Source organism: Phalacrocorax carbo, chromosome Z (genome assembly GCF_963921805.1).
Source record: "Phalacrocorax carbo chromosome Z, bPhaCar2.1, whole genome shotgun sequence".
Lineage (NCBI taxonomy): Eukaryota > Metazoa > Chordata > Aves > Suliformes > Phalacrocoracidae > Phalacrocorax > Phalacrocorax carbo.
In genome coordinates this window covers 77,710,961-77,738,323 of record NC_087548.1, presented here as the reverse complement: position 1 = coordinate 77,738,323, position 27,363 = coordinate 77,710,961, and the positions used below count along the sequence as shown (strand labels likewise).

Sequence of the window (27,363 nt, the reverse complement as noted above, 5' to 3'; positions counted from 1 at the left end):
TTTCAGTTTGAGGAAGCACAAGATCCATTTATTACATTTTAAGGAAAAGATCAGATCAGAGGCAGCTACAAATACGACATTAAATTTCATTGTTGCATGCTGCTGTCCAAGTGCAAATAGAGAAAACTTGCAAAACTCCCTGGGAGACCCATACATACCTTCCCTCAATTTTAACAGGATATGTGCATCTAAGTTTCTTGTGACTTTCAAAACACCAGCTGACCTGTCTGCATTTAGATAGAATTCACATTGCACTAATGGACATTGAAGAATATGCAGTAATTTGACTATCAAAGGCCACAGAGTAGCACAAGGGCCCTGATCTATTTATTATTACTTAAAGCAGTTTCAGGGCTTTTATCCAGAACCAGCTGATACTGCTGTATAACGTCTTTACAGAATAAAAGTTATTTAGGACAAGGAGACATGACTTCTTGTGCTGAAATGAAAACCAGCAGCAATGACATCCTTCATCACACATGAATAGGACCCTCTCTCTCCATTCTCAGTTCCCATGACCTTGTTTCAGCTTAGCCAAAAAAATCACAGAACTTTATTACAATACAAAAGCTCAAAGTTAAAAGAAAAAATATTGTTACAGGTGCCAATGGCCCTTCACTTTAGGCTAACATGAATAACTAGCACTAACACAGGTGTCACTGATGCCCCTTTTTTTTTTTGGACTCTACTCGGTTTGCCAGTAACTGAACAAACTGAGGGGGTTGACAAGTAAAATGTTAGGCTAAATGTAAAAGACACAAAAACATCAGATCAGTGTTTCATAGACCTCTTAAAAGCAGCCACAAATAATTAATCCAAGCAGATCAAGGCAAAATATCAGAAGGATAAATGAAGTTTTCAAAACTTTTGGAATATATGTTGTCTTTTCTAAAGAACAAGTCACTGCAGAACAAAGTGGGAGGAAAGTTTCAAATTGTATTCCTAGTAAAATGGTTGTGGCTGCTCTAACTTGCTATAGCAGGTATATTATCTCACTCTGGACTGCTTCATAATCCTGCAGAAGGTAGAAGTCAATGAACTGTTTATCAGCTTTTTTTCTTTTGGCATTAGTCCTCATCCCACATTCCCCTTCAACAAACATAAGATTCTGAATAGACATGAATCAGTACAGCTAGAGAAAAGATCTCTACAGGCAGAGTTTCAGTATAATAATGAAATACATGAAAACTAATTTGCATATGAGTATTTTTAGTTAAGCAAGAAGATTCTTAATGAATCGTAATGTCAGTAACACAAAATGAATCAACCAAACATTAAAAACAAATAGTCACAAAAAATATACAGAGACTACCTGGAACATGGGGTAAGTAAGGAAAGTTTCCAGCATTCGCCCCTCACATGCTGGGTTGGCTTCATACTGCTTCAAGAGTTTGTCAAAATCTCTGTTTTGCTTACAGTTTGCCAGTACTTGTAGACTATATTGATGATTCCGAACAAATTCTTGATATATGTTCAGCATTGGCAGCAGAATGTCAAATAAGTCAGCTAGAAAAAGTCAAGAAATGCTTTTTTTTCCCAGCTACCCATCTCTTGAAATATATTTTTAAAGAAACTACTATGTTCTATGGAAGTGAATTACTATAATTAGTTCTGTTTCCAATATGCTGAGATTTTAGAAACGTTAAACTCAGCTCTTTCACCTGCCAAAACATCATTGTTCTGATTAGCTAATAATCAGACATTATCACTGAAAATTCAGGGGCCCATGACTAATCAGTGCTTAGGACAGAGGCATTCTCATATACAGACTGGAAGACAGTCATTACTGCCCACGTGGGACTCCCACTACATCAGATCTTGTGGCATTAGCTCTGGAAATGTGTCCCATTCAAAAAGGACTTTAAAAAAGTCCAGTCTTAAAAAAAAAAAGACCTTACTGTAATTTCAGAAAGAAATATGGAAATTGTACCCCTACAGAAAATACAGTAACTTACCTAGGATTAAGGTTGGCCAATTAGCTATTCTTGCTTTTAAGCCTTGGTGAAATATCTCATGAAGAAACATGATTGTTTCACTGAAAAACAAGTATTTAAACAAACAAAAAGACAATTCAGGTTTTATTTTCTGATTAATATTTGACAGAGAAACATCTCTTCCTGGTTAGTGATACGGTTTGCACTTTGCTAGAAAAAAAATAGAAGATAGTTATTATTATGGAAGTAAGTGCTTCCTTTTATTACATTGTTTAAAATTTTTAGTGTAGTACATTTAAAAATATATAGCATTTGTTGCAGAAAACATATTCTAACTCTTCATTTTTTTTTAAATAAAAGCATCTATTAAGTAACGTGTTCCACAGTTTAATGAATAGGTTTTCCAGAATATCCTTGACAATGCATTCAGTAGTTTAAGAGGACCAGTAAGATGCAGAAACCTCAAGCCAGGGGTATCATCTACATTCTCACTTGCTGCTGCTTAAGATTTAAAGCTTAGAACTTTTATATAACATGAACCTTAATATTGTATTTTAGCTTATGAGGTCAACAGAAGTAGGGGGCATCCCAGTTGTAGGAGAAACCATAAAGAGTACAGTGATCATGAATGAGCTATGAAAGGGAAACCTGCCTCATAACTAAAGGCACATGTTACATTTCTTAGAAGCTTGGGGCAGACTTGGATGCAATCCCAATCCTGTATCAGTTGTTAGATGTCTGCTGGCTTGTTTGTACAGTCATTACAATAGTACTTGGATGCTTAATGCAAAGAACAATTCTTTTTTGTAGGATATGAAAAGACAAGTAAGAAGGAAGGAGGCTCCTTAGGCAGGACAACAGAAAAAAGAAGACTTGATGTACTCATCCTCAGGGTCTTATCTGGATCATATGAGGCCACTAAGTTCAATTTTCCTCTCTTAAGAGAAAAACAAACAGGAAAGGTGACAGAAAATTATGAGAACTTCCCCAAGAGGCATGATTTGTCCTCTTCTTCCTCTAGCAGAGGAAGAAATAGAATGTAAGGAGGCAAAGAGGTCTAGCTGGTTTCAAACAGCATCACTGACAGCACCTTGCCTTTTACCCCTGGAAACATGTTCTACCTCAGTGACATTACTTACATCAGAGCAAAAACACAAGTGCCAGACCTCACTACTTTAAACTGAAGCAGAATGGGAAGAAGCTGTCAGAGAAACCCCCAAAAATTTAAAAAAACAAGTCCATACCTGTTGAGAAAAATGCTACTAACATCATCATGACTGATAGGTGGCTTCTTTGAACTTGCAGCCATTCTCAAAGGCCGCAGAAAACAGTTCACAAGAACATAAAGTTGATGCACATATTCAGATTCAGCCTCCACCATATTAAAAACTATCTGATTCCTTTTTCTCATACTTTCTGCATGGGGTGAGCAAATATAATCCTGGACAATAGTTTTCCATTTTCTTCTACATAACCAGCCCCGCATAAAGCTCTGAACCTAAAAATGGACCAAGCAGAAAAGAAAAATGAGAAAAAACATTACATGACTTATCATAAGGTCTTCATTGTAGAAATAATTCTCTAAATGAAATGTCTGTTTAAAAAAAAAGTTTGTTGCCCTTATGGTGCTATAGTCCTTTCTGAATTACATTTTCTGTAGATTTCTGTTTGTTAATGAAATTTCCACAACCACTCAGTCATATTTGTTGCCAGGAAACAGACTGAAAAGATATCACATACATATCAAGGTAGCATTTAATGCAAGCTCAAATGTTGTACTTTTGTCTATACTCTTCTGATCAGCATAACTGTGCTACACACCGTGCACATTTTTAAACTCTTTTTACCTTCCCTTACACATTCCTTTTATATCCCCAAAAGTATTGTGCAATGCTTCCAGGTAATACATTTCAAGATAGACACGGTATCATTATTGACATAATCCTAAAATTGTCGTTAAACTCAGTTTGCTTTCTGTTTTGAACAGATACCACTTCGCATGTGCATTTAAAGCTAAGTATCAATATAGTGCTTAGCATCAGATACCTAGGCCAGCACTGCTATTACCCAGAAAAGGCAGGGTTTTGGCATTCTTAAAAAGTATCTTTATGTTATGGAAAAATCTACTTAAGCATAATATCCACTGAAGTTACAAGTGGATTAAAGGTTAAAGAAAAGGTCTACATCTGGTCACAGAAAATGTCAGTATATCTTTGCCCTGATCTTGATGTAAAGATCATTCGTCTTGAAAGAGAAATGCAAAATCTCACTGGTAGCAGTTTACTCTGAATAAACAACTTTAAAAAAAGGGCCCAATTTTCAAAACAATCAAGATGTAGAATGCAGTGAATATATACAGAATCAGAGCTCTCCTTCTACTAAAAGAGACATTTCCAGCTTCTATTACAATGTTTAATTTACATGAAAAGGAAAACTCACACAAGGGTACCAGCTCAGTGCTGACCCTGACTTAGACTCTGTGACCCAGAAAAAATCAGAAACTAAGTCCACATACCATAAAGGATATTATGCAATTTAAGAGACTGGACACTGTGAGAATAAGGGTGACACATACAGGACCACATCTTCAAGCATGAATCCCATTCATGCTTGCACATTAGCATTTGTGGGAGTCAGTGATAGGCACAGTTCTGGAGGCTGGTTATATCCAGCCTTAAGCAATACTGACAGAAGCTGCACATGTAAATGCCATATAGATCGGGAGAATTCTGCCCCTGTATGAAAAACACTGCTCATAGTATCCTGGAACGATCACCATCAAATAGACCAGCTGACAACCTAAACCAAGACTGCATTTTCAATATTTGTATTCCAGTTGCAGTGACAGAATATAAGTCATCCCCTTATATCTTTATAAGCATTTTTATAAGAATGGAGTATGAAATCACTATACACTTGATTCCCACAGGACATAGCCCATGACTTAATTTCAGCCTTTACAAGCAGTTGAATGCAATGTGCTGTGCAAGCTTCTTTAAGAAACTGAATATATACCTTGCAAGTAAAGATGAATATTTAAGTAACAAACACACCATGGGATAAATGTGGCACTGAAACATAGGAGGCTGATTAATTTAAGAAGTTTAAGTAGGCGCAGGGCAAAAGGAATCTTGCTGGTTGACTGTACTTAATGAAAAGAAATTAAGACAAAAGTAGACAGACTAAGACACAGAAGTACATCCCCCATCCCACCCTTCTCCTCCTAACCACAAAAGACTGCATGTTTACCTTTTTAATTTTTTTAATATCTGGATCTTCATCTTCCTGGTTGCCTTGATAAGGTCGCATTCTTTCTTTTGTTTTATTGAGAGCTATAATCTGACAAAAACAACCATCATTAAATGCTTTCTTAAGTTAATGAAACTCTTAGTTACCGAACTAACAGAAAAATATTCTCCCCTTCTTCAAGCCTGCTAAAGCTGCACAGAATGACAAGCATGTATTTGGTCACAGGGACATGAATACAGTTCCCTGAAAAACAGCAAGGCCCTTGATCCACGTGGAGGAAGGACCAGAAGAGAGGTGGTTCTCCACTCTGAGTCAAGTGAGCCTTTCAGACCTTATTAGCTCAGGGCTGCAACAAATTTTTTAACATTCATTGAAACAGTGCAGTTTGGAATAGTCCACAATACTGTCACAACCAAAGACAATGTGTCAAGGACCAAACTCCTCAAGTGAAGACAGGTAGGAAATAACACCATCAATGGGACCGGGACTGCAGAGCAGCATGTCATCTTAAAGTCTCTGACAAAGAAGTAGTCCAATCAGTTTAATAGTCCCCAATGTATCTAAGAAAAATACTTAGACAAGGGTTCACAGGGGGACTATTACATATTAACATTACTGGGTTCCGCTATTTTAAAAAATATTACAGAAATATTTAATATTTCAATGCACACAGTAAAAAGCTACAATTCAATGACTGCTTGATGACTGTGGCACATACCTCAGATTTAAGTCTTTCAATTTCTGTGTCTTGATCTTCAAGCTGATGTCGAAGCTGGTTGGCTGCTATCTTTTCAGTCTCAACAATCTGGACAAGATGAATGTACTTCTGCATTAACACCTCCCTTTCAATCAGAATATCTGAATAACTAAAAAGGAAAACATTTAAGTAAGTAAAAATAGCCAGATATTGTGTCCATAGCCCCCTTATGAGATACGGACAAAACAAATGTGACACCAATAATAAGAAACCTGTATAGCCATGTTTGTTTGGCTTACTATATAAGAATAGCTTGAGCATAAATCATCCAAACAGATATCATTCAATATCCTTTGTAGGCACAGGCACTAGCAGTACCCAGTTTCCCAGTATCCAATTACGGATTTTAAGGGTTGGGTTTTTTCCATCTTTTGGGAGGACCAGGGGGTAGCATCTGGCACTTCATCAGAACTATTTCTAATTCTCTCCATCTGTCAGTTCTCTTTATGGAAGAATTCCCATCCTAACTGTTATTTTTAGTTTGCTAACACCTATTTTATTGTTTAGGCCAGTTTAAGATTACTCCAATAAATGTATTTATTCTAACAGCAACTATAGTATTAGTACTTTATTTTAGCTCTCTGGCAGCAAACTGCCATTGATTTGTATTTTCCTGAAAAGGGACAGTATCCATAGCGCAATTAGATGTCACAATCAGAGCAGCGATGAGCATCATACTGGAAGTACTGTTCACAGCTTTGGGTAGAGGAGAAATCAGTTTCTTCGTATGTAACATCTTCATCAGAGTGTTCTTTCCCGTGATTCAGTCTCTCTCACATAGATAATTTAAAAGTGCAGAAGAAGCAGAGTCCTACGAAGTTCTTGCTTGCTGGTCTTGATTCAGCAAAATCTACAGACACATACTGCCTCTTTACGTAGGTTTCAGGAAGCTTGTTCCTCTGAGAATTAAATAATTTTACGAGATAAAGACCAAACCGCGTAAAACATGGCAGATTGAAGCCCTAAATCTTTGACAAGGGATCTCTTACTATTTTATGATCTATCATAGAAAATGCTGACTATCGTGCTTTTTCCACTGTCAAGTTAGCACAGGATTGACCAGAATGAATTTTTGGATTGCACATCTTTTCCTTCTAAATGTCTTTCTACTTGTTACAGCACTCAAAAAACTTAACATCTGCTATTAAATACTGTAAGGCTTTTAAAAATGTAATAATGTGCATCCTCTCCCATTAATCTCTTTTTTTATAGATATATTTACTGCCATTTCAATCAGTATTAGTGCAGTTATATACTGGAGGGGGCCACTATTGTGAACAGCTATTAAATTGCAATGCCTAACCTGAAAAGCAAGCTTAGATCTAAAATAATTAGAATGAGTTCCCATAGCTATCATAAAGCAAAAGTTTTTCCTCCTTTAATAGAATATAAAAAGAATAAGAAGTGAATTTAATTCTATTGCGTTTATTTTTATATTTTAACTACTGCAATACTAAACAATAAATGGCAAAAATAAGCTCAGAGCATCTCTTCCAACAAGTAAAACAACATACGTGAAAAAATCTGTCATGAAGCAATCCATATATCTTAACTGCAAAATAAACAACAATAAAGTGTGAGATATAGTTCTTTGAAATTGTTCAATAATAATCTTTTTTGTTTTGCAAGAATCCTGTTTTTTCAGAAACCATAGTACTTAATTTCTTTGCACTCTAGAAGGCATTTGCACATAATAGAAACATCTGAGTTAGAAACATGGTCAGCGCTTGTTCTTTTACAATGATGAGAGTTGTTAGGAAGAAAAAAACATATGTAACATATGCAAGAAAATGCATTCCTTAGTGCCTGCAGCACCACCTTGATTTACATTTAATACAAAGAGTAGTCTTTTGTACCTCAAACCAGATCCAGATAGGTAACAAGACCTTTTTTCTATTTATTCTTTTCAAAATTTTCTTAAACTTTTGCTACAAAATGTTTCCAGTACAGAATTTGACATATTTGGCTTTGCTTTTACTGAAGACTGCAGAAAACAGTAGGACACAGAATCACAAAGGGTGAACAGCAGCTGTAGTCAGAGCTGATGTAAGATTCTAAATACTATTATATACAATATTTTTCTTCCACTTTTTTTTAATTTTTACTTTCCTCCTTTAGGGGAAGAAACCTCACCGAGATTTTTCAGTTTCTTTAAATACACAAAACCAGGCTTCCACAGTCTTGGTTTACTGGGTAACAAGAACTTTGCTATGAAATCTTGAAAAGTTTCTGTTCTTTTGAGAGGTACATAGAGTATTTTGTCTAGTTAGTGACTTTTGCTGTCTAAAATGTCAGTCTCATCCTGGAAACCAAGTAACATTTCCTTCACTCCCATAATTTGCAGTATGAAGAGGAGTTAATTAGAAAAGCCTATGTACACCTACAGTAGCTTAGAATAGGCTATCCATTTGCCTTCTCAGAATTTCTACTTGCTCTGGGAAAGGAAAATCATAGGATTTTGGAATAAACTTCATGTACCTCCAACAGCCCTCTTCCTCCAACTCTCCGTACATATGAGTTAAAGATCATCAGCCCTAAAGTGCTAACCTGTACATCTAGCATAACACTAGGAGTCTTCCACAAGGGCAGAGTTTCAATACTGAATTGATTACACATGTATACAAAATCCTTTTTAAAGAAAGTTGTACCAAAGTGTCAAAGAAAGATGAAAAATCCATACAACTTGTAAGCAGCCATCTAGTTCCCTGGCTTGGATACAATTTAATAGAAAGAAGCAGCTGCTGCAAACCACAGCTTTCTATTAATTTGTATTAATGTTTTATTGAGAGAAGCAAGTTATAAATTTATAATAATATGCAGTATTACGTATTGCTCACAGACAGAGCATCCTGAACACTGAGGGTGTTTCCCACTATTGCCTGTAGAGACAGGACTCAAAACAGATATTTCAAGAACCTTAAGCTCTGGTTGACCACTACCTACCACATGGAGACAGGAAGAAATGAAGAAAGTCCTGAGAGAAATGATGCATCACTTAGGCCCCATGAGAGCTGGCATGCTCAGAAATGTAGGAAAACTGAAGAAAGTTTAACCAGTGCCTTGTTGTTGAGTAGAGCAAGATAAAGGCTCCAGTAGTGCTACCAGCAAATATAACTATCTTTGTACTGAATTCAGACCAGAGATATGGCTCATTGGATCACTCTATGCTAATTCTACTAAGGCTGCTAAGGCAGCTGAAAGGACCAGACATTGGACCTGGCCAGAACTACTTACGGTCATATCAGATCATCCTTCCGAAATGCAAAATGCACAACATAATCAACTCTTTATGAAAACCAGGCAATATGTCTTGGGGGTCTGGAACGCAAAATAAGTTGCCTACATCTGCCCATACTAACCACCTTCAAGCAGCTATAGGACTCCTTAACAGGAAACGAATAGCCCCCAGACAGGTTTTAAAGTCTAATGGCATATTAACAGCCGCACGAGAGATGGAAATAGTAAAAGTTGCAACAGAACTTATGCAGTCCATGACCCATGACTGTAACCAAGGTGACTTGGGAGACCATGTGTACACAAGCACCACTACCCTTTAATGAACTTCTGTATGATATGGGTTATCAAAGGACAACTATGGCTGCGAGGGTTACAGGGCTGAGGCTTATCAAAATTAAGACGGGCCTTCAGACACACATGGACAACTGTTTAGAAAAGCTGTAAGAGAGGTGTCTTCCAGTCAGACAGGCAGGAAATGGCACTTGGACTGGTGAACAACTACAACAACCAGGAATGGAGGGTGGGTGGGTTGGTATAGGACTGTGTGACACTTGGGAAAGCATGAGAAGTCCACATCCCAAATAGCTCATGATTTTTACTACAAGAACCTCTTCACTGAGACAGGGAAATACAAAATGGAATACCAACTCTTTTGGAAGGCTGGACCCAACAACCACGCACTCAAACCGTGAAAGTTGGGGAATGGCTTACTCTAGAAGCATGGGTGTGTGGGGAGGGGAATGCTACCCTCTTACGCGAGAATGAGACGACCCTGAAAACCCAAGTCATTAACCAATGTGTTAATTATCAGACTCACAACTCATACTAAAAGCAGCTGTTTCAATTGCCCTGGCAGTCTTTTATCCAGGAAAATCTGACTATAGGAATTCATCACAAACTGGAGCAGACAGGCACCTTCCACCATTATGTAAAACTGGGACAGAATTCAACAGCCGGTGTGAAGCCCAGACCAAATACAATGGAAGGGACATTCCTCACTGTGTGAGCTGAGGCTTCGCAGAGCTGTTATGAACTTGTAGCTACTATCACCAGAAAGTGTGATTGGGGGGATTTCAAATGTTCCCATAGAAAACAACTACCACACCAATCACCTGGACAGCCATAATTACCAGACTAACCATCATGCTTTTGAAGTTTTGTGTCGAAGCTATCTAAAGTGCTGTCTGCCAAGACCTACAAGGCCCGTTGAGGGGCTTAAAAAGCCTCTGCAGCAGCACTGAGATGTCTGCTCAAGGAACTTAGCCCTTCTAGGGGATAAAACAGATTTCTGTTAAGTCCTGTGCAAAGAGCACAGGAGGTACAGTCACCTCTGGTAGGCAATGTTAGGGTGAGTGATAAAAGGCTGATTTTAACCAACATAAGGGAGCACAGAGGAATGATAGCTGCTGTTACCCAAACAACCTAACTCAGAGAAACAAGTCCCTCTGACGCGGCTTCTGCCAAGGCTATTACAAGATAAGACCATGAAAGGCCCATCTCCACAAACAGGCAGGGGAACCCTAATAAGCCAGTCAGATAAACAAGTTCCTTCACCCACCCCAGCTCCTCCCAGGCCTATGACAGCAAACCCACCAAGCTCATCAGCCAGCAGATGAAACCCATTGAGTCAGTGGAAAGTCTCTCCAGACCACCTTTCAGACTGAGGAGGGTTACCAGCATTAGGGGTATGAAACTTATTGTGGGATACAGTGAACAGCATTTTGGGATTGCACATGGCTTGGTATGGTAAGTTTAAGGGAGGAACCAAAGGCAGGGAAAGGGAGGCATCAAGGAAGTTTGAGGAGGACTGAGCTTGGGAAAACACAGCAATAAGGGGATAAAGGGTCACAGGTAACACTTCTCCGGACATACTCTGCACCTGATCAGCACAGTCCATCCTGTCTTCTCATTAAACTCCATTTCTAACTACTTTCCTGGGTCAGGGGACTCTGTACAGGCACCCATGAAGCTCTAAGTGCCAGCCACTGGAGTTGGGACCCAGGTGCCACAGGTCCTGGTGCCTCTGTAGTGCCAGTAACTCACTGGAGAGGTGGGATTTTTTATTGTCTGGGTGTGTTTGTCAGTGTGTGATCACCAGCCACTGTCAAGCCTGGCTAGCTGCTGAGGAGGATTAGTCACTGGGAAGCCAGGTGTTGAAGATGCAGTAAGTCTAGGTTGGATCATTAGAGACTCTTGTGCTTTGGCTACTGGAGGGCACAGGAGACCCAACCCAGCTACCAGGAAGACTGTGAGATTAAGTGGTTGACTGAGAAGGTCATTTGCACACGTGTGTGTGTGTGTGCCTGTGACAGCTGGAGATGAGAACATCCATGTGCTAGTTACCACCTAGACTGAGTGTACAAGGCAGTTACGGGAGGCATCCATAGTGTTTGGGTCTATATGTTTGTTCAGATGTGCAGGGTTGAGGGTACCTGTGCACCAATTAATGGGAGACCCAGAGTGCATATGTGGGTGTCTGAGGTCCAGGGCCAGTTACTGGGGTTGGCCAAGTGTCTTAGACCAGTTACTGGGGGACCCACAGTGTGTTGGGGGCGGGGGATGCAAGCTTAACTGTGAGTGGGAGGGACTGAGTACCGGCAATGGGAGAGGGACTGTGGGCACTGGGGGCTTGTACTTCCCGGTGCCAGCAGCAGGGGAGATGGAGGTTCCATGGCCAGCTCCTGGACAGACTGCATGGCTAGGCTATTTATTGGGGGACCCATACTGTATACATGTATTGCATGTATTTATCCACTAACATACCTTCCCCAGATCAATCAGAGAGGGGAACAGGATGAGGTTACTGGTGTTGTCTGTGCCCATGTGAGTGCTGAATGTTTCTGTCTCTGCTGATCCATGCAGTGAGCTGTGTTTGTATTTATGTATTTGTGTTCATTTGAGTTATAAATACATGCCCAGGCTCACTTCTTCTTCAACCTGGGTATAGGGAGCAGCAGCAGCCTCACCTCTGTCAAGCTACTGGCTCTGACAACCCCTCCCACTTTGTTCCGTGGACCTCGCTAGACATTATTTGGAAGGCAGATATGAGACTGTTTTGCCCATGTTTTGTACATTACTCAAATTCTCTGCCTAATTCACAGCCAACTGGAAACTCAAAATTGTGGTTATTATACCACCAAGCCTCAGCTAATATAGTTTCTCCAACAGCAATGCATTAGTAGCAAGGCATTTGCTCTGAGCTTCCAGGCAGCTCTGAGCTACCACACCGAGCTCACAAATGCCTGCAAAATACTATGTGAAATACACCCTGCATCAGCAAGTGAAGTGTGCCAACAAATCTGAAAGCAAGCCTTTTTTTTTTTACTTGCCAGTTGGAGGGCAGTAGTTCCCCGTACTCTTTAAACGGTGACCTAGCTGAAAGAAGCACTCCCACTTTCCCCCCCACATAACACTCGTTCTCCCACATCCCACTCATGCACTCCCCCCTCCCTTGTGCAGTGAACACAAGTGTGTTGCATGGATGTGCAGTGAACAGACCCAGAGAAATGAGATGGGTTAAAACTAAACTGGCAAAAAATAAACAAAACATAATTAAATTTAGTGCAAATCAGTTTCTCAATTAAGTTCACACCTCTGCCTGCATGAGGGAAGGGTTGGTAAAGGTGTGGGAATGAATGGCTGACTTATGAGAATGACAGCTGCTTCCTTCAGCAGCAATGTGGGCTTATGCAGGACTAAAGCATACATGAAACTACAGCCTCAAGCACTTAATTTAAGACTTTCCAATAAGCTAAAGTGGAAAAGGCTGAGAAATTTGATGACTACTGCATTCATATATAAAAAAAAAAAAACCATAAAATTTTTTTAGTTAAATGCAAAAAAGAAAAAATTAAAACCATAGAAGAATTTGTAAGAGAGGGTGAAAAGTCCACCTCAGTGTATTGAGGGCGAAACAGATTTTTTCGTAAGAGACCGAGTTCTGGAACAAGGCCCAAAACAGGACTCACATGCAGTCACTGACAGAGGAATTAGGATTTGCCAGGAATAAATCCTCCAGCACAGAAATGTAACTCAGAAGAAGCAAACCTTCCTCTGCCACCCTGGATATTACTGAGAACTCAAAACACTGAGAATTCAAATAAAATGGAAAGAGACGGATAGTAGGTATGCATGTGGAGCTCATAATGGAGTCCCACTAAAATACACTGAATTGCACCTCCCATTGAAAGCTCACAAGCCAAACAATCTCTCTCAAATGAGGAGAGGGCACTACGGACAAGAACATAAGCAATCCAGCTTCTTATCTGCAGCACACACGAGCCTGTCAGCTCTTGAAGAGTGTAGATGGTAACCCCCAAATGATAAACAGTAGCATCCCACCCACACTGAAATCTTCCAAGAAACAATGAACAATGCCACGGCAGAAAATCCTTTAATGATGAATTTGCCTCCAAATAAAATACCTGTTTATCCAGACTGGGACATGGGGTGCAGTGACATCATGTTATTTTTTCAACAGTCTGTTTATAGCTTGCTAAATAAATAAAACATGGAAGAGATTTTGATGGCTGCAAACATGTATTTGGCAAAAAGTAATGAAAAGCAACCCAAGATTTTGTATACGTCAATCTAAGAAAAGAGAATTTTAAAAAAGGAAAAAAAAATAATCTTCAACTACTTTGTCTTAATCCAGCCAAAACACGGATTACCATAGCTACTCATGAGGATGAGACCCTCCAGAAAGCAATTAAATATTTCCATTTCACAAATGCCAACATATTCACATAGAACAGGATGTTCCCAGGACTGTTTGCAATTTAAGAGTAGGGATAATGTTCTCAATACCTCCTAGAACTTTTACCTAAGACACCTGAGCCATACAAAAAAGTGTCTTCAAAGGGCTACACAAAATGTTATTTAGCTATTTAAAACGAAGACCCAAAAGAGAGTCAGAAATGTCTTAGGCTAGCCTCAGATAAACAGTGACACTGAGGAAGTTGCCAAAGCTTGTCCCATTTGACAAAAATATACACGAACTCAAGGAAAAAAGTCTAAAACATGATGCAGGCAAAATTTAATCCCTGAAGCAAATCCGTTCTATTTGGTTGAATTAAGTTGGCAAGAAAAATCTTATGCAATAGTCTAAAACTATTATTTTCACATCTTTGTTATGTATTTTTGGTAAAAGACCCAATGGTTAAGTAACTAATTATGCAACTCCAAGTTGTTTTGCTAGACACAATGTAAAGTAAATAAAAGCAGCTTTCACTGAAGTAGAAAAGCATCAGAACAATGAGATAACCACAGTAGTGTACAACACTATGTTTAGCAACTAAATTTTGTATTTTTTTGTCACTTGTTGATATTTTGTTCAAGAAGAGAATACTAGAAAAAGAAAGTCCCTGGAAAATTTTCCCAAGAAATTTAGACACCTATGCAGAAAAGTAGAGTAAGAAAATCCCCCAAATCACATAAGGCCCTGAAAATATCCCTCACAGTGGTGTCCGTAGCTTGATATTATTAGGGCTGTCATGTTAGACAGGCACAAGAAAAGGGGGAAAAGACAAAGCAAAAGGGACAGAGATAAAAAGCCTATTATTGCCTACACCAGAGACCCAGTTGTCTTCTGAAGTGGTAACGTTCTGGTGGAGTCAAAATTCAACCACCCAGACCTGGAACCTCATGACTATCTTCTTAGCAAGTTTAAGTTCTCACTATTTTCAACTGTGTGTTGTTTAATATTGGCTTAATTTTCTGTTAAATTCTGCCTTGAAAATTCATGTGTGATAGATTTAGGGACTGTACCACTCAGACATAAATTTTAACTCAGTGTTATGAAGCTCTTCTTGTTTAAATGCTTACATTCTATCCCAGGCAATGGATAAGAAGATGATCCTGAGAATAGGGAACTGAAGGGTCCTGCTTCCCCTGAATGCCCTTACCACAAGGCAGAAAGTCACATTCCTTTCTTCACTTGCTTTCAGTCGTACTCAACAAAAGAAACTGACCCAGATCCAGAGACAAGGTAAAGATCTCCCTCCTCTCTCTCTTCCTCCTTCAGCAGTACAGGACTGCCAATTGGTGGACATACTTTCCTGGGATGGGCTGAGAGTTCAAAGCCTCACAGCTTCTCAAGAACCAAAATAATGTGTTCACCCAGAGGGCTACCATGCAAAACATGGCTCACCTAATACCACAACCCAGCAGGTGCTTTCCAAGAAAAAGCTTCCTTCAGTTAGATACCAATGCTAAGAAGAGGATGCAAATTCAAAGACTGGATGCCCAGGCAACACAAGACCTGCACCTTCAGGGCCTTATTTCACAAGCTCTAAATTAAAAACTATTAGTCGGTGATGTTCATTTTCCGTTATAAAGCAAAATCACTTCTGTTTACATGGCTCATGTCCTAAGCACTTCAGAAACTGCCTGGTTCCTTGTGCGTTACCATGGCACTGCAGACTAGCTGAGGTGAGTGAGTGTAAGAGGAGGCTGGAGAAAGTGCATTTCAGCAAAGACATTTGCCTCCACAAACCATTTCACAAACCTTCAGTTAGATGATTTTCATTTAGGTAACACTGTAAACCTTGCCCAGTCACCATGCAGACCTTTTCTCAGGGAAAGATTACTGCATGGGACAATGTCCTACCACATCCCTTTTCACAATGCTGAGAGTTGTTCAGGTCTTCAGTTTTGAAGTCAAAATTTTATCTGTTGCACTTCATCATCATAATGGTTTGACCTCCTCTTTCTTACATTTATTTCTATGTGACAGCTTTTTAAGAAATACCTATTTATTCATTTGGCATATCATTTACTTCATATAATGCACTTTGCCTCTAACAGAAGACCAGTCCTAGGGGTTGTTTCCAATAAAAGAGTATTCTTCTTGAACTAATTTCAACTGGAACGCAATAACTTGTGAATGACAAAATACAGTGATATAAGCATGAATAATTAAGGCATTTTTTCCTAGAACGCACCCATGAATCACAAACAATACATATCTAATGCACTGTAACATTCATTTCTGTTTAGAAAGTCAACTGAGATTTTAAAATTATTGCCGATTTACAATAAGATGGAGCTAAGGATCAAAAATCATACCTAGCTTGGTGAATAGCTTCTACCCATTCATCTCCATCAACCTCATCCTCACAACGGAGCTCCAAGGGCTTCTGGCCTTCATGGCCAAAAAGAACAGTAAAGTAATGCTGCAAATTAGAACAAGAAAAAATGTTCAGAAACTCTTTTAAATAAAATAGATATATAATTAAAAAAAAATCTAACTTTTTAAACACAGCCCAAAGCATTGCCAGCCTAGGAAGATGTGTTTTAAGTTGTCAGTCATGAACCATGGATTGAAGTTGAAACTGTATACTTAACATATTCCCCTGTGTATCAAGCTAATAGTTTTTATGATACTGGTCATAAGTTATTGTTCTTAAGCTCCCACATAGAAGACAACAGAATATAATTCCCTAAGCAGCTTCCACAGTCAAATACAATCATGTGACTGCAGCAGGGTGTTCTGTAGTTCTTTCTCCCTTGCAATTTTTCACCTAAAATTTTTCTTATATGCCACTTACTCACAAGAACACAGACTGTGCGCTGGCTCTAGCTTATTTCCTCACCTTTCCAAAAGAAAAAGGAAAGTGTCCCTCCTCATTCATCATACTCCCAAAACACTTTTGCCCTTCTTTCAAGAAGCCTCACCCATAATTGTCATTGCAACAACTTTTTGTTTTCACAAGAAAATGTTATTCACACAAGAAGTGTCATGTTCTTCAGTAGCATTTCTTACATGAAGGACGCTGCCCATGGTGTGTTCCATTGAACAAAAAATTTCAGGAACGCGTTTGCTACTTTCAGAATTTAAGAATAATTGTGATATCTAGTGGGGAGGGGACAACCGCAGTAATCTACCTTAAAACCCACTTTTCAAGGTTGGTCATTTACAGCCTTATTTTGTATAGCCTGCCTACTAACTTACAGCCAGGTAGCAAACAGAATTCTTCCAACTTAGATGAAAACAGGAGAGGAAACTTTCTACCTAAATGCACACCTGTAAATTCCATAGGTGTCTTAAATGCACCCATTAGTAAGCCAGCTGTTTCACAGGCAGAGGGACCAGTGAGGGACCTGCCCTTACATAAAAACCATCTGGTTATTAGGTCCAATGTGATTCTGGAGCTCCTACAGTTAAACATCTCTGCACCAGAACACTCAGTTCTCTTCCTTACCTAGAACTTCTCAACCCCTCTTCCACCTTCATCCCAGTAAAATGGGAACGAAGTATAACCATACATGGCAGCAATTAATTTCTGGGGTCTAACAGCAAATTCCAAAGTCACTCCAGCCAGCAAGCGAGGTATATAATTTGCATTCTCTCACACCATTAGCTTACAGCAGTAAGAAACCTGAAGTGATGTCAATAAAAATTCTGCTTTCCTTGTCAAACCCACAGCTCTGCTGAAAAAGCCTCTCTGAGCCAAACACTATGTTGGAGATCAAGCAAATACAAAACACCTCAGAATTAAAAGCCATTTCCAAGGCAGGAGGAACACAAGTATAAACAGAAACAGAAGAGATGAAATTTCACCTACAGAGAATTGGCTGCAGATATTGTCAACACTGAAAATTAATTTCGTCCATATAAAAAGAGATTATTTCAGCCATTTATCGGCCCCTTCCGGAACATCTGGCAGCCTGCTGTGCAAGTACAACACACAAGTCAGCTACGCAGTGTGCACAGAGCAGGTTCAATACACCCCAGGTGCACTGGATTCACTACACTGGCTCTAGCACTAACTGTGCACCTGTATTTGCATCAAGGTTTGTGCCTCAGGACCTCACTTTACAAAACCCAGCTGCCTCTGTGTGTCTGAGTACACTCATATGTTTGGTTTCATTTCAGGTAGCATGAGTATGTATGATGGTATTCAGTAAAGAGAAAACTATTCATTTGTGCATTATATTAATTTACTAAACATTGTTATATGTATACAAAACACTTTTCATACAGAAGGCCACACACACTGCAGGATTAGCAACAAACCAACAAAACAGAAACGATGCAAAATAAGAAGTAGCATTCACATTTAACATGCTATACAAAGAAAGTCCGGGCTCAGATCCATTATATTTCAGAAACGGAACAACTCCAGAGCACAAAGGATCAATAAATCATTAAAAGGACAATCCTATAAAACTGTGACAGTGCATATCACTTAAAACTGAATGCCATGAGTAGAAAAAAACATTTAATCAGGTCTATAGGATTCTCCATAGCAGTGATAGATAAAAATTTTTATAACAATACAGGGAAGTTGAAAACAAACCACAGGGCAGTAAAAAGTGCAGCAAGATTATACACAAATATGTCGTGTTTATAGACTAGAATAACCTGTTTTTTAAAAGTATATTTAAAGATAAATCACACTGTTCAGAGCTGCATTTTATGTAACAAGTTATTTGTGTTTCATAAAGCTGCTACATATAAAATTAGAATAAAGACACAAGTGTAGACAAGCACTGGACTTAATCCCGTTGTGCAGGGATTCAAGTTAAAGGGAGAGACAATATTACAGTCCTCTCTACTTTTTATTTTAAAGTGAGATAACTCAGAGCTCTTTTGAGCAAGACTTACAGTGATCTCACGTCACAGAATTTAGACATAGAGGTGTGTAGTTACTATGGTGAGAGGCATGGTCTAAATGCTTAGTTAGACCAAGCAAATGCACAAATTTAAACAAACTTGGAAGGCTCCTACAGTAGGACTGGATGCAATGGAAACAAAAGCTAAATTATAAAAGGCATTTGTTTTCAGAAGCTACTTTAAAAGTTATCTACATCCTCCAACCCCCTCACAGATGCATATTGCACTCAAGCATCAGTATCAACTATCACATCATTTACCCAGAAGCAGTCAGCTCTAGAGTAAGCAAAGTGCAAGCAAAATATCCTAACGTGCCTCTAAAAAGAATCTCTAAGTCATCCTTGAATTCTTTTTAAAATAAATGTTGCTCATTTACAAAACTCATTTACTACAAGAATATAAGATGGCATCTTTGATGTATTAGTACATTTTCTAGTTGATGATGTATGTGAGTGGGCCTATATATATGTTTATATATTGATATATATAATTATAGCACTGCCATTCAATCTGCTAAATAGCTCAGCTTCCATATCACTGCAGTACAGTACAGGTGAAACCCACCTTTCTGCATACTCACTATTAGTTTCTTGAAGAGACGACAGTAAATATTTAAGGTATATAGGACACATTTACATCAGCTACCCTCATCATCATTCATCATGTCTGTAGGACTAGCAGGCAAGCACCCATGTTTCAAGTTAAGCCCATGGTTCAGTTGGACAATTTTTTTATTATTGGTTATTCCGAAAATTGTCAGACTCATAGAAGATAAAATGAACATTCTGTATTTTGATATAATACAAATTCCGTAATTTCATTTTAAGGTGTCTTTTCAGTATTCATGTATGCACAAGCAAAACGGTCACTCTTCATTTTAATAAAAACATGTTTGGCAGAGTTCTCCAAAGTAAACCTCAAAGAAAAAGGCAGGGAAGTTTCATATACCTTGCATAGGGATGATGGCACTATCTCGACTGACAGTCAAGGAAAGAATAATGGGATCAAGATGCATCAAGAATATTGTTGTGTATCACTTCTCTGACTTGTATCTAGTGCTAATCAGAGTTTCTTCCTAGGGTGAAAAGGGAAGACTAAGGAATGAGGTGATGGGCACATCCACTTCAGAGACAAGACTTGGAGAAGATTAAGACCCTAAGTGAAAAGTCCTGTAGCAGAGTACACTGATTATTATATTGGGCTTCCCACTGACAGCAGTTCACACCATAACTTTGTCCTTATAAAACTGCCCAAATAATGGCTGTATTCAAAAAACGACAGCTAAACCTCTGAAGTTGCTATGCTTTCCAATGGCAAACCCAAGCATCATTCTCATAAAAATCAAAACAAAACAAAAACCAAACCAATCAACCAAAAAAAACAAAGAACCAACCCAAATTATATACACCCTATAACAGAAACGCTGCTTTTAAGGTACACTGAGGTAGGGCTTCCACTAATACAGGCACCCCTAAGACTAAATTTCCCAACAGCAGGATGCTGTTCTCCTTGTGACTGACAAGTGTGTTCGCTGTTTATGAAGTGAGAGTCACACCGACACAGACACTGCACTCTCCAGTGCACACAGACAGTCCCGTAGCTCATTCTTTTCTCTCCACCTCACAAGGAAACTACAAAGGACATCGCCTATCCTATCTCTTATCTCCTATCCCCTGATAACTTACCACTATGTCTGTTTCGCCGGTTACTCCTTTTCATCCCCCAGTAGTTCTAGTAACATGACATGTCTTTTCCATCTGTAAATTCATAGTGATGCTTGCAACAATTCAGTTACTGAAACACTGAAACACCAAGGAGAATGAGCGCTCATCTTCCCACAGTGCTGCTGCTACCTGTCACAGGCAGAAAAGTTGCTACCCGAGAAAATAATGCTGCTTGACAATTCCTACTGCAAGCTCCTGCCCTCAGCTCCTCATAAATTTGGTCAGCTTTGAATATCCGGATGGAGAAACTCATACTGGAGACACGATGCACATGCCAACACTGGTTTTATTATCTTATCCTTCCAACAGCATGGCATTTAAAGATTTAAATTATGTTTCAAATGACTGCAAAGTGACTACCAAATTTTGTTGTGTTGTGGGCTTGTAAACGATTATAGTGTGGTAATAGCTACTTGCCTACGAACTGCTTTTCCCTAAACTTTTCTTACTAAACATAAACCAAATTTAATTCTCTTCGTAATACACTACAAAAAATATACTTTTAAAGCTTAAATGTGGCATGGCCTTGTTAGATGGTATTTGCTGATCTTTCAGTGACTTACTGCACAGTCTTGGTCTAATCATTCCAGCCAGGACTTCAAGAGCAATTTCAAAATAAAATTCCAGCCATCAACACTGATAAGAATGGAGACTATAAGTGCAAAACAACTGTGAAAAGTTAGTCTGTGTACCAAGATTGCTACCAAAAATTAAGAACCTTAACAAAAGTCTGTCTTCAATGCAAGGCATGAGGAAGATTAATCATTTGCTGTATCTTCAAGGTTTATATTCACCACCTGATGTTTATAAGGGCATGTTAAAAAGCCTTTGAGGCTAAGAAATGGGAGAGGTGATTAATTGAAATTTAAGATGACAAGCCAAAAATATTTCTCGTTCTTGATTTCTAAAACATTTTCATATCAGAATCTGGAAACTTGTGTGCAATCTCAAGAAGTAGTAAATTACTGGGCAGAAGAGGACAATCACTGCAGCGGACAAAGACTCCTCAATCATCCTTGAAGGAAAAACAGCAAACTGCAGTCTAAATCAAAGCAGCTTGTACTATTCAAGGACATGTTAGCTCATGAAGTTTTCAGATGTGTTCTACTGATAGTATTTTGCTCAGCTTATCAAATACAAACCATTATGTGTATTGTGTATTTCCTACGTCCTGGGGAAACGGAAGGAAAAGAAGGCAGCATCCGTAAAAGGGAACAAGCGCAAAAGGGTGAGTGTATGAAGGTGAGGGAAATGTTTGGGGGGGAAGACAATCCCTCCCCACCACTGGATGAGCAGCATATTAGGGGGAAGGAGAGTACTATGGCTTGAGTCAAGGGAAGGCAAATGCCAGCACTGGGTTTTGGCAAGTCTTGAGGCTTGCTGCCCCACTGGCACTGGCAGGAGATTCATAGCCCATTGTTGTTAGATTAGCATGAGAATGGAATAATGACAGGAGGGTGAAAACCATGACAATTTTTTTAAAAGTTTCCAGGGAGATCTACAGAGACAATACACTTCATGTTTGTACCACAGCAATTAGTAGAAGCCATAATGAGAACAGGATTAGTAGACATCAGAATTAATATGATATACTTGGGAAGAGTCAGTATTGCTTTTGTTAAAGGATGTCATCTCCTGTAAACCTAGTAGAGTTCTCTGAAGGGGTCAGCAAGCATTTGGATTACAACAACATGGTTTTCAAAATGCTTCTGAGAGATTTTTAGGGAAATGCTTAAGCATCTAGGATTTAAAAGAAAAATGTCCCTGCATGGATAAAAAGTAAAAAAAAAAAAATCAAAACCTAGGAAATGGAGCTGGAATATTGGACCATCTGTCTGTTCTTACAATGGAACAAGGACATCAAAGGACTTCCTCAGGGAATTGTGTTGAGGGCTGGGACAGGCATTACAAAGGATGACAAAGTTTGTTAATTATTGAAGATAGTAATGATGAGAACCTATTATGAAGAACTGTAGACTCAACACGACTGAGTTACTGGACAATAAAATGGCAGAAGAAATTAATTGTATGCAAATGTAAAGTGACATGCATGAGGAAAACCATTCCAAGTTTCACATGTGACATATGGGCTCTGTGCTTGGTACTACCACTCAGGAGTAAGATCCTGGAGTAAGTTCCCTGAAAACACCAGCCCAATGCTCAGCAGCTGCCAAAAAGCAAACCAGAGTGCTAGGGATGATTGGGACACAAACAGAACAAAGTAGACAAGGCTGTTATGCTACGAAACATCTTGAATACTGTGAGTAGTTTTGGACCTCATACCACAGAAAGGTTAACATAAAATGGGAAACATTCAGAAAAAAATAAAAGCGGTATGGAAAGGCTTGCGCATGTCCAAATTAGATATCCATGTAAGTAAAAACTTAAGCTGAGACTTTTCAGTACAAAGAAAGTAACAACTCTGGGGATACAGCATGGGTCTACAAAATCACAAGAGATATGGAACAGATGGATAGGGATCCACTGCTCTATTCCTCTTCAAGTTTTTTTTTTTTAATCTATTAAATGAACATCACAGAAACAAGCCTCAAAACAAACAGAAGAAAGTGGTACTTCATGCAACTGGTAATAAACTGGTGTTGCTCTTTGACAAAAAAAGTGGTAAATGCAGTAAGTGCCAATGGGTTGCAGGGAGACTAGAGAGTTCACTGTACAGAAATTGCAGGCTACTGAACACACAGATTTCAGGTATTCAGAATTCAAACAGTCCTGAAGCTGAAAATAACTGGAAGCTTAAAGTCATCTCAGAGGAGAGGGAAAGGAAAAGTAAAATATGTACCTAAGTTGATGCCTTCCCTTCCCCAGCATGTCCTCATGGCCAGTGTGACATAGAATATTAGACCTGTTAGACCTTTGGTCCACTCAAATAAAGACTTTCTCATAGTCTTATGGGAGCTAATTAAAACTTCACTTGACCGTGAGTCTTTAAAATCCTTCAACCTGCTTCACACTTTATTATAAACAAGTGTACTGGCTTTTTCATGAAGTGCTGGCTCTTACTAATTGTCTGGGTTTTTCTTGCTTATTTTGATTTTGATTTTGATTCTTTCATAAAATAAATAGGTAATTTGCAAAACTGTTAGAGACCCATGGCAGAATTTCACCTTCTGTATTGATTTGGGGTGGCACCCAGGGATTAAGGGTTTTTTCATCATCTTACTGTTACTTCATCACCCCAGGCATATAGAAAACTTGTACTGAACAGGGCTACAGAGAAAAAACTTCTAGCAGTAGATGAGAAAAAGGCTTTTATCATCCAAGCCACTGGCTCAAGAACACATTAGAAGGCATTGCTTTGGATCTCCATCTCCCACAGTGAGGAGATTCAGAGATAGACTGTAGTATCTGTTCTGGATTTGGTTTAACAGTGGCCAAATGTACACTGTATATATCACACAGAATCACAGAATCCCAGGCTGGAAGGGACCTCAGGGATCATCTAGTCCAACCTTTCAAGGAAGAGCACAGTCTAGACAAGATGGCCCAGCACCCTGTCCAGACGACTCTTGAAGGTGTCCGATGTGGCCGAGTCAACCACTTCCCTGGGGAGATTATTCCAATGGTGACTGTCCTCACTGTGAAGAATTTCCCTCTCGTGTCTAATCGTAATCTCCCCAAGAGCAATTTGTGTCCATTCCCCCTTGTCCTCTCCATGGGACTCCGTCTAAAAAGGGAGTCTCCATCTTCTTCGTAGCTACCCCTTAAGTACTGGTACATGGTGGTGAGATCCCCTCTGAGCCTCCTTTTCTCAAGGCTGCACAAACCCAGCTCTCCCAGCGTATCCTCGTATGGCAGCTTCCCAGTCCTTTGATCATCTTGGTGGCCCTTCTCTGGACCCCTCCCAGCCTGCCCACATCCTTTTTGTAGAGTGGGGACCAGAACTGAGCACAGTGCTCCAGGTGTGGCCTGACAAGCGCTGAGTAGAGCGGGATAATGACTCTTTCTCTCTGCTGGTGATGCCCTTTTTGATGCAACCCAGCACCCTGTTGGCCTTCTTGGCCGCAGCAGCACACTGTTCGCTCATGTTGAGCTTCCTGTCCACCAGGACCCCCAGGTCCCTTTCCACAGAGCTGCTCTCCAGCCAGGTGGATCCCAGTCTGTGCTGCACTCCTGGGTTATGTTTTCCCAGGTGCATGACCTTACACTTGTCATTGTTGATACACTCACCCTGTAATGTATAGTAGATGAGATGGCTTGATGTCTTCTCTCTTTAGCCAATATTGGATTAATCAAGCTATAACCTGCTGCATAAAATTTATTCTGGTATCTGACTGTTAATCTCCCTCCAGAGCCTTTCAGCCTATATTGTCTGGGCCAAGAGCAGCAGCATTCTGAGGTCATCATATTTAAATATGCAATCAGCAGGTTTGGAATCAGGGACATTATAGATAAATGTACCCTGTTTTATAAATTCTATTGAGAAAAAAATACCATACCCAACTTGCATGTAAAACAGAAATCAAGGAATACACAAAAGTCATTGCAGACCTTAATTCTCCTGCAACTCCATTGAACTGCATCAAAATTATGCCAAATTGCAATGGTTATAGAATTTGTTTTCATGGATGAGGGAATCAGGCTAATAGGGCCCCATCTGATTTTTTTTAATGCAGATCATTTGTACTTCAGCAGTAGTTTATCAACAGTGAAAAATTCTGCCACACAAAAGGAAATTTCACAAAGTAAAGCCTACAGGAACTGATAGAACACAGTAAGCACAGCTAAATTATTCACTAATAACAAACTGAACATGGGTACCATCATCCTAAAATGCATCTGACACTGTCCAGTGGGAATTTCCTGCCAGAAACTGCAAGCTGCTTGCCTAGAACACTGTGCAGTACCTAGCTGCAGGCCATTTTCCCTCTTGTTGCAACATTCATTACTGCTGCTGTCTCCAGTGCCTTGCACTGAACATAAATAAGGTCTTTAATGAAGGTATGGGACTGGAATTCAGGACGGTCAGGTTAAGTGTCTCATTTTCTTGGGAACTCTGTATATGAGACAGGTCTAAATGCTTTTTGTAAACCTGTGACTTGCAATGTATCACAATGCTTGAGTCTAGCAGAGCAATCCACAAAACCACTCATTTAACTTTTTAGGGACCTGAAAGGCTGCGTCCCAACGCATTCACTAGTAAACATTCACAGCGTTCCCAGAACTGCTGCCTTCCTGCATATCCTTAGCCTCCCCTCCCACATGTAAGGTCTTCTGGGACTGGCACTGATACATCTCTACAGCTAACTTCCTTAGGTGACTGGTGCAGTAGCTGTGCCCTGAAGATACTTTCAGTAGACTGAATTTCTACAAAGTTAAAAGTATTTTCTATAAACCACAGCCAAGTCAAACCTGCCTAATCCAAGAGGCAGATAAAATTTCTCCCAATCCTAATTGTATAGGTATCCTTCTCACCACTGTATGCCCTCAATCCCCTTCCTAGGATTCTCACCTTTGCAAGCACTGGAAAAAGGACACGGCACTCAGGTCTGTAGATCCCACTTATCAATAAAACCTCTAAATTTTAGTTACTGCTTGTTGCCTCAGATCCCTTCCAGTCTTCAGTTTCTTTAGGATATATTCCTTATGCTTGCAAAGGGAAAATCTCTTCCTTTGAAAGAGTTAGTTTTAATCATAGTTTGAGACATTATCAGGGCACACATATTCAACATGTAAGTGGAGAGTTCAGCAAATGGTCAGGTACGTATTGGGACCATGATCTCCTCTACTGAAGTTGCTGCAATGCAAATGATGGAAAAGGAGCACGGAAATCCCACTGTTCTTACTGATGACCTATTCCAGGACGCAGGCTGGGGCCACAGCTCCTCACTTCATGTCTCTACCTCCATTTCTCCTGTGTGTCATTAGCTGCCTTTCCAATGGGGCCAAAGAGGAGGGAAAGAGCAGTCAAGTTAATCCAAGTTCTGGTCGATCCTCAAGCATGACACAGCTAAAGGAAATAAAGATTACAGCCCTACCAGCCCATAAAGTAAATAAAGATTAGAGCCCATACTGTGATCAGTGGCAGTTTTATATATTTTTCAGAAAACACACTTTTTCTGTTTTGCTCTTTTTTTTTACCCAGTCTCATTCCTTCACCATTCTTAGCAACCCTAACCTTTCTCCCTGTGAAGACAGCCTCTCCCTCCTTGGCCAAACAACAGCCAGATCACCTGCTATCCAGCTTTCTTATCTGCTGAGCTCCTCCACATGGATTCAGCTATAAACTGCAAAAGACATTCCTGTATTTTAATTAAAAGATCAGGCTTTAAAGGCCAAAAGGGACATTTATAACCTTGTAGTCTGCTGACTTATGTAATATAGGCCAGAAAAGTCTCACTAGACAGCTCCTGCATAAAACATGCAGGATCAAGGTGAGACACAGACCATCCTTGATCAATGCTAACATAAAAAGTAATGAAAAACCCACCTGAGCCCATGTTCAATTGTTCTAGGTATTAAATTACCCTCACTACTAAAAACATGCAGATTCATTTCCAATAATCAGTAAACAGGTAAATGATGAAATTATATAATGGGCCTCAGTTTTGAAGATAGTGTCCATACAGTGTGTACTGCAAGAGTGGAGTCCAGGTTTCTCAGTAAACACCATCACAAACACACACATAAAAAAAAAAAAAAAGAAAGGTTATACCTACCCCAAATCATGCACATAAACAAATTTTATAGAGCAGGTAATTTTGAAGTATTAATTTCTAGGAAGCAGATTAAACTGGCTGACTTCCTAATTATATTCTGATGATATGCAAACACAGGATTTGTCATTTTTAAAGCTCTTTACAGACAGTTACTAATCTTCTAACTCCT

General features: G+C 39.4%; 1 protein-coding gene across 2 annotated transcripts in view; it reads right to left on the bottom strand.

Moving 5' to 3' along the window:
- RASGRF2 (Ras protein specific guanine nucleotide releasing factor 2) overlaps positions 1 to 27,363 on the bottom strand; it is a 134,792-nt gene that overhangs the window by 75,841 nt on the left and 31,588 nt on the right. For both annotated transcript variants that reach the window (XM_064438404.1, XM_064438405.1), the window contains exons 2-7: positions 16,243 to 16,349; positions 5,902 to 6,049; positions 5,184 to 5,273; positions 3,179 to 3,432; positions 1,956 to 2,035; positions 1,313 to 1,506 (exon numbers count right to left, since the gene is read on the bottom strand). In XM_064438404.1, coding sequence (XP_064294474.1) covers positions 1,313 to 1,506; positions 1,956 to 2,035; positions 3,179 to 3,432; positions 5,184 to 5,273; positions 5,902 to 6,049; positions 16,243 to 16,349 — 873 coding nt within the window. The remainder of the gene's footprint in view (positions 1 to 1,312; positions 1,507 to 1,955; positions 2,036 to 3,178; positions 3,433 to 5,183; positions 5,274 to 5,901; positions 6,050 to 16,242; positions 16,350 to 27,363) is intronic.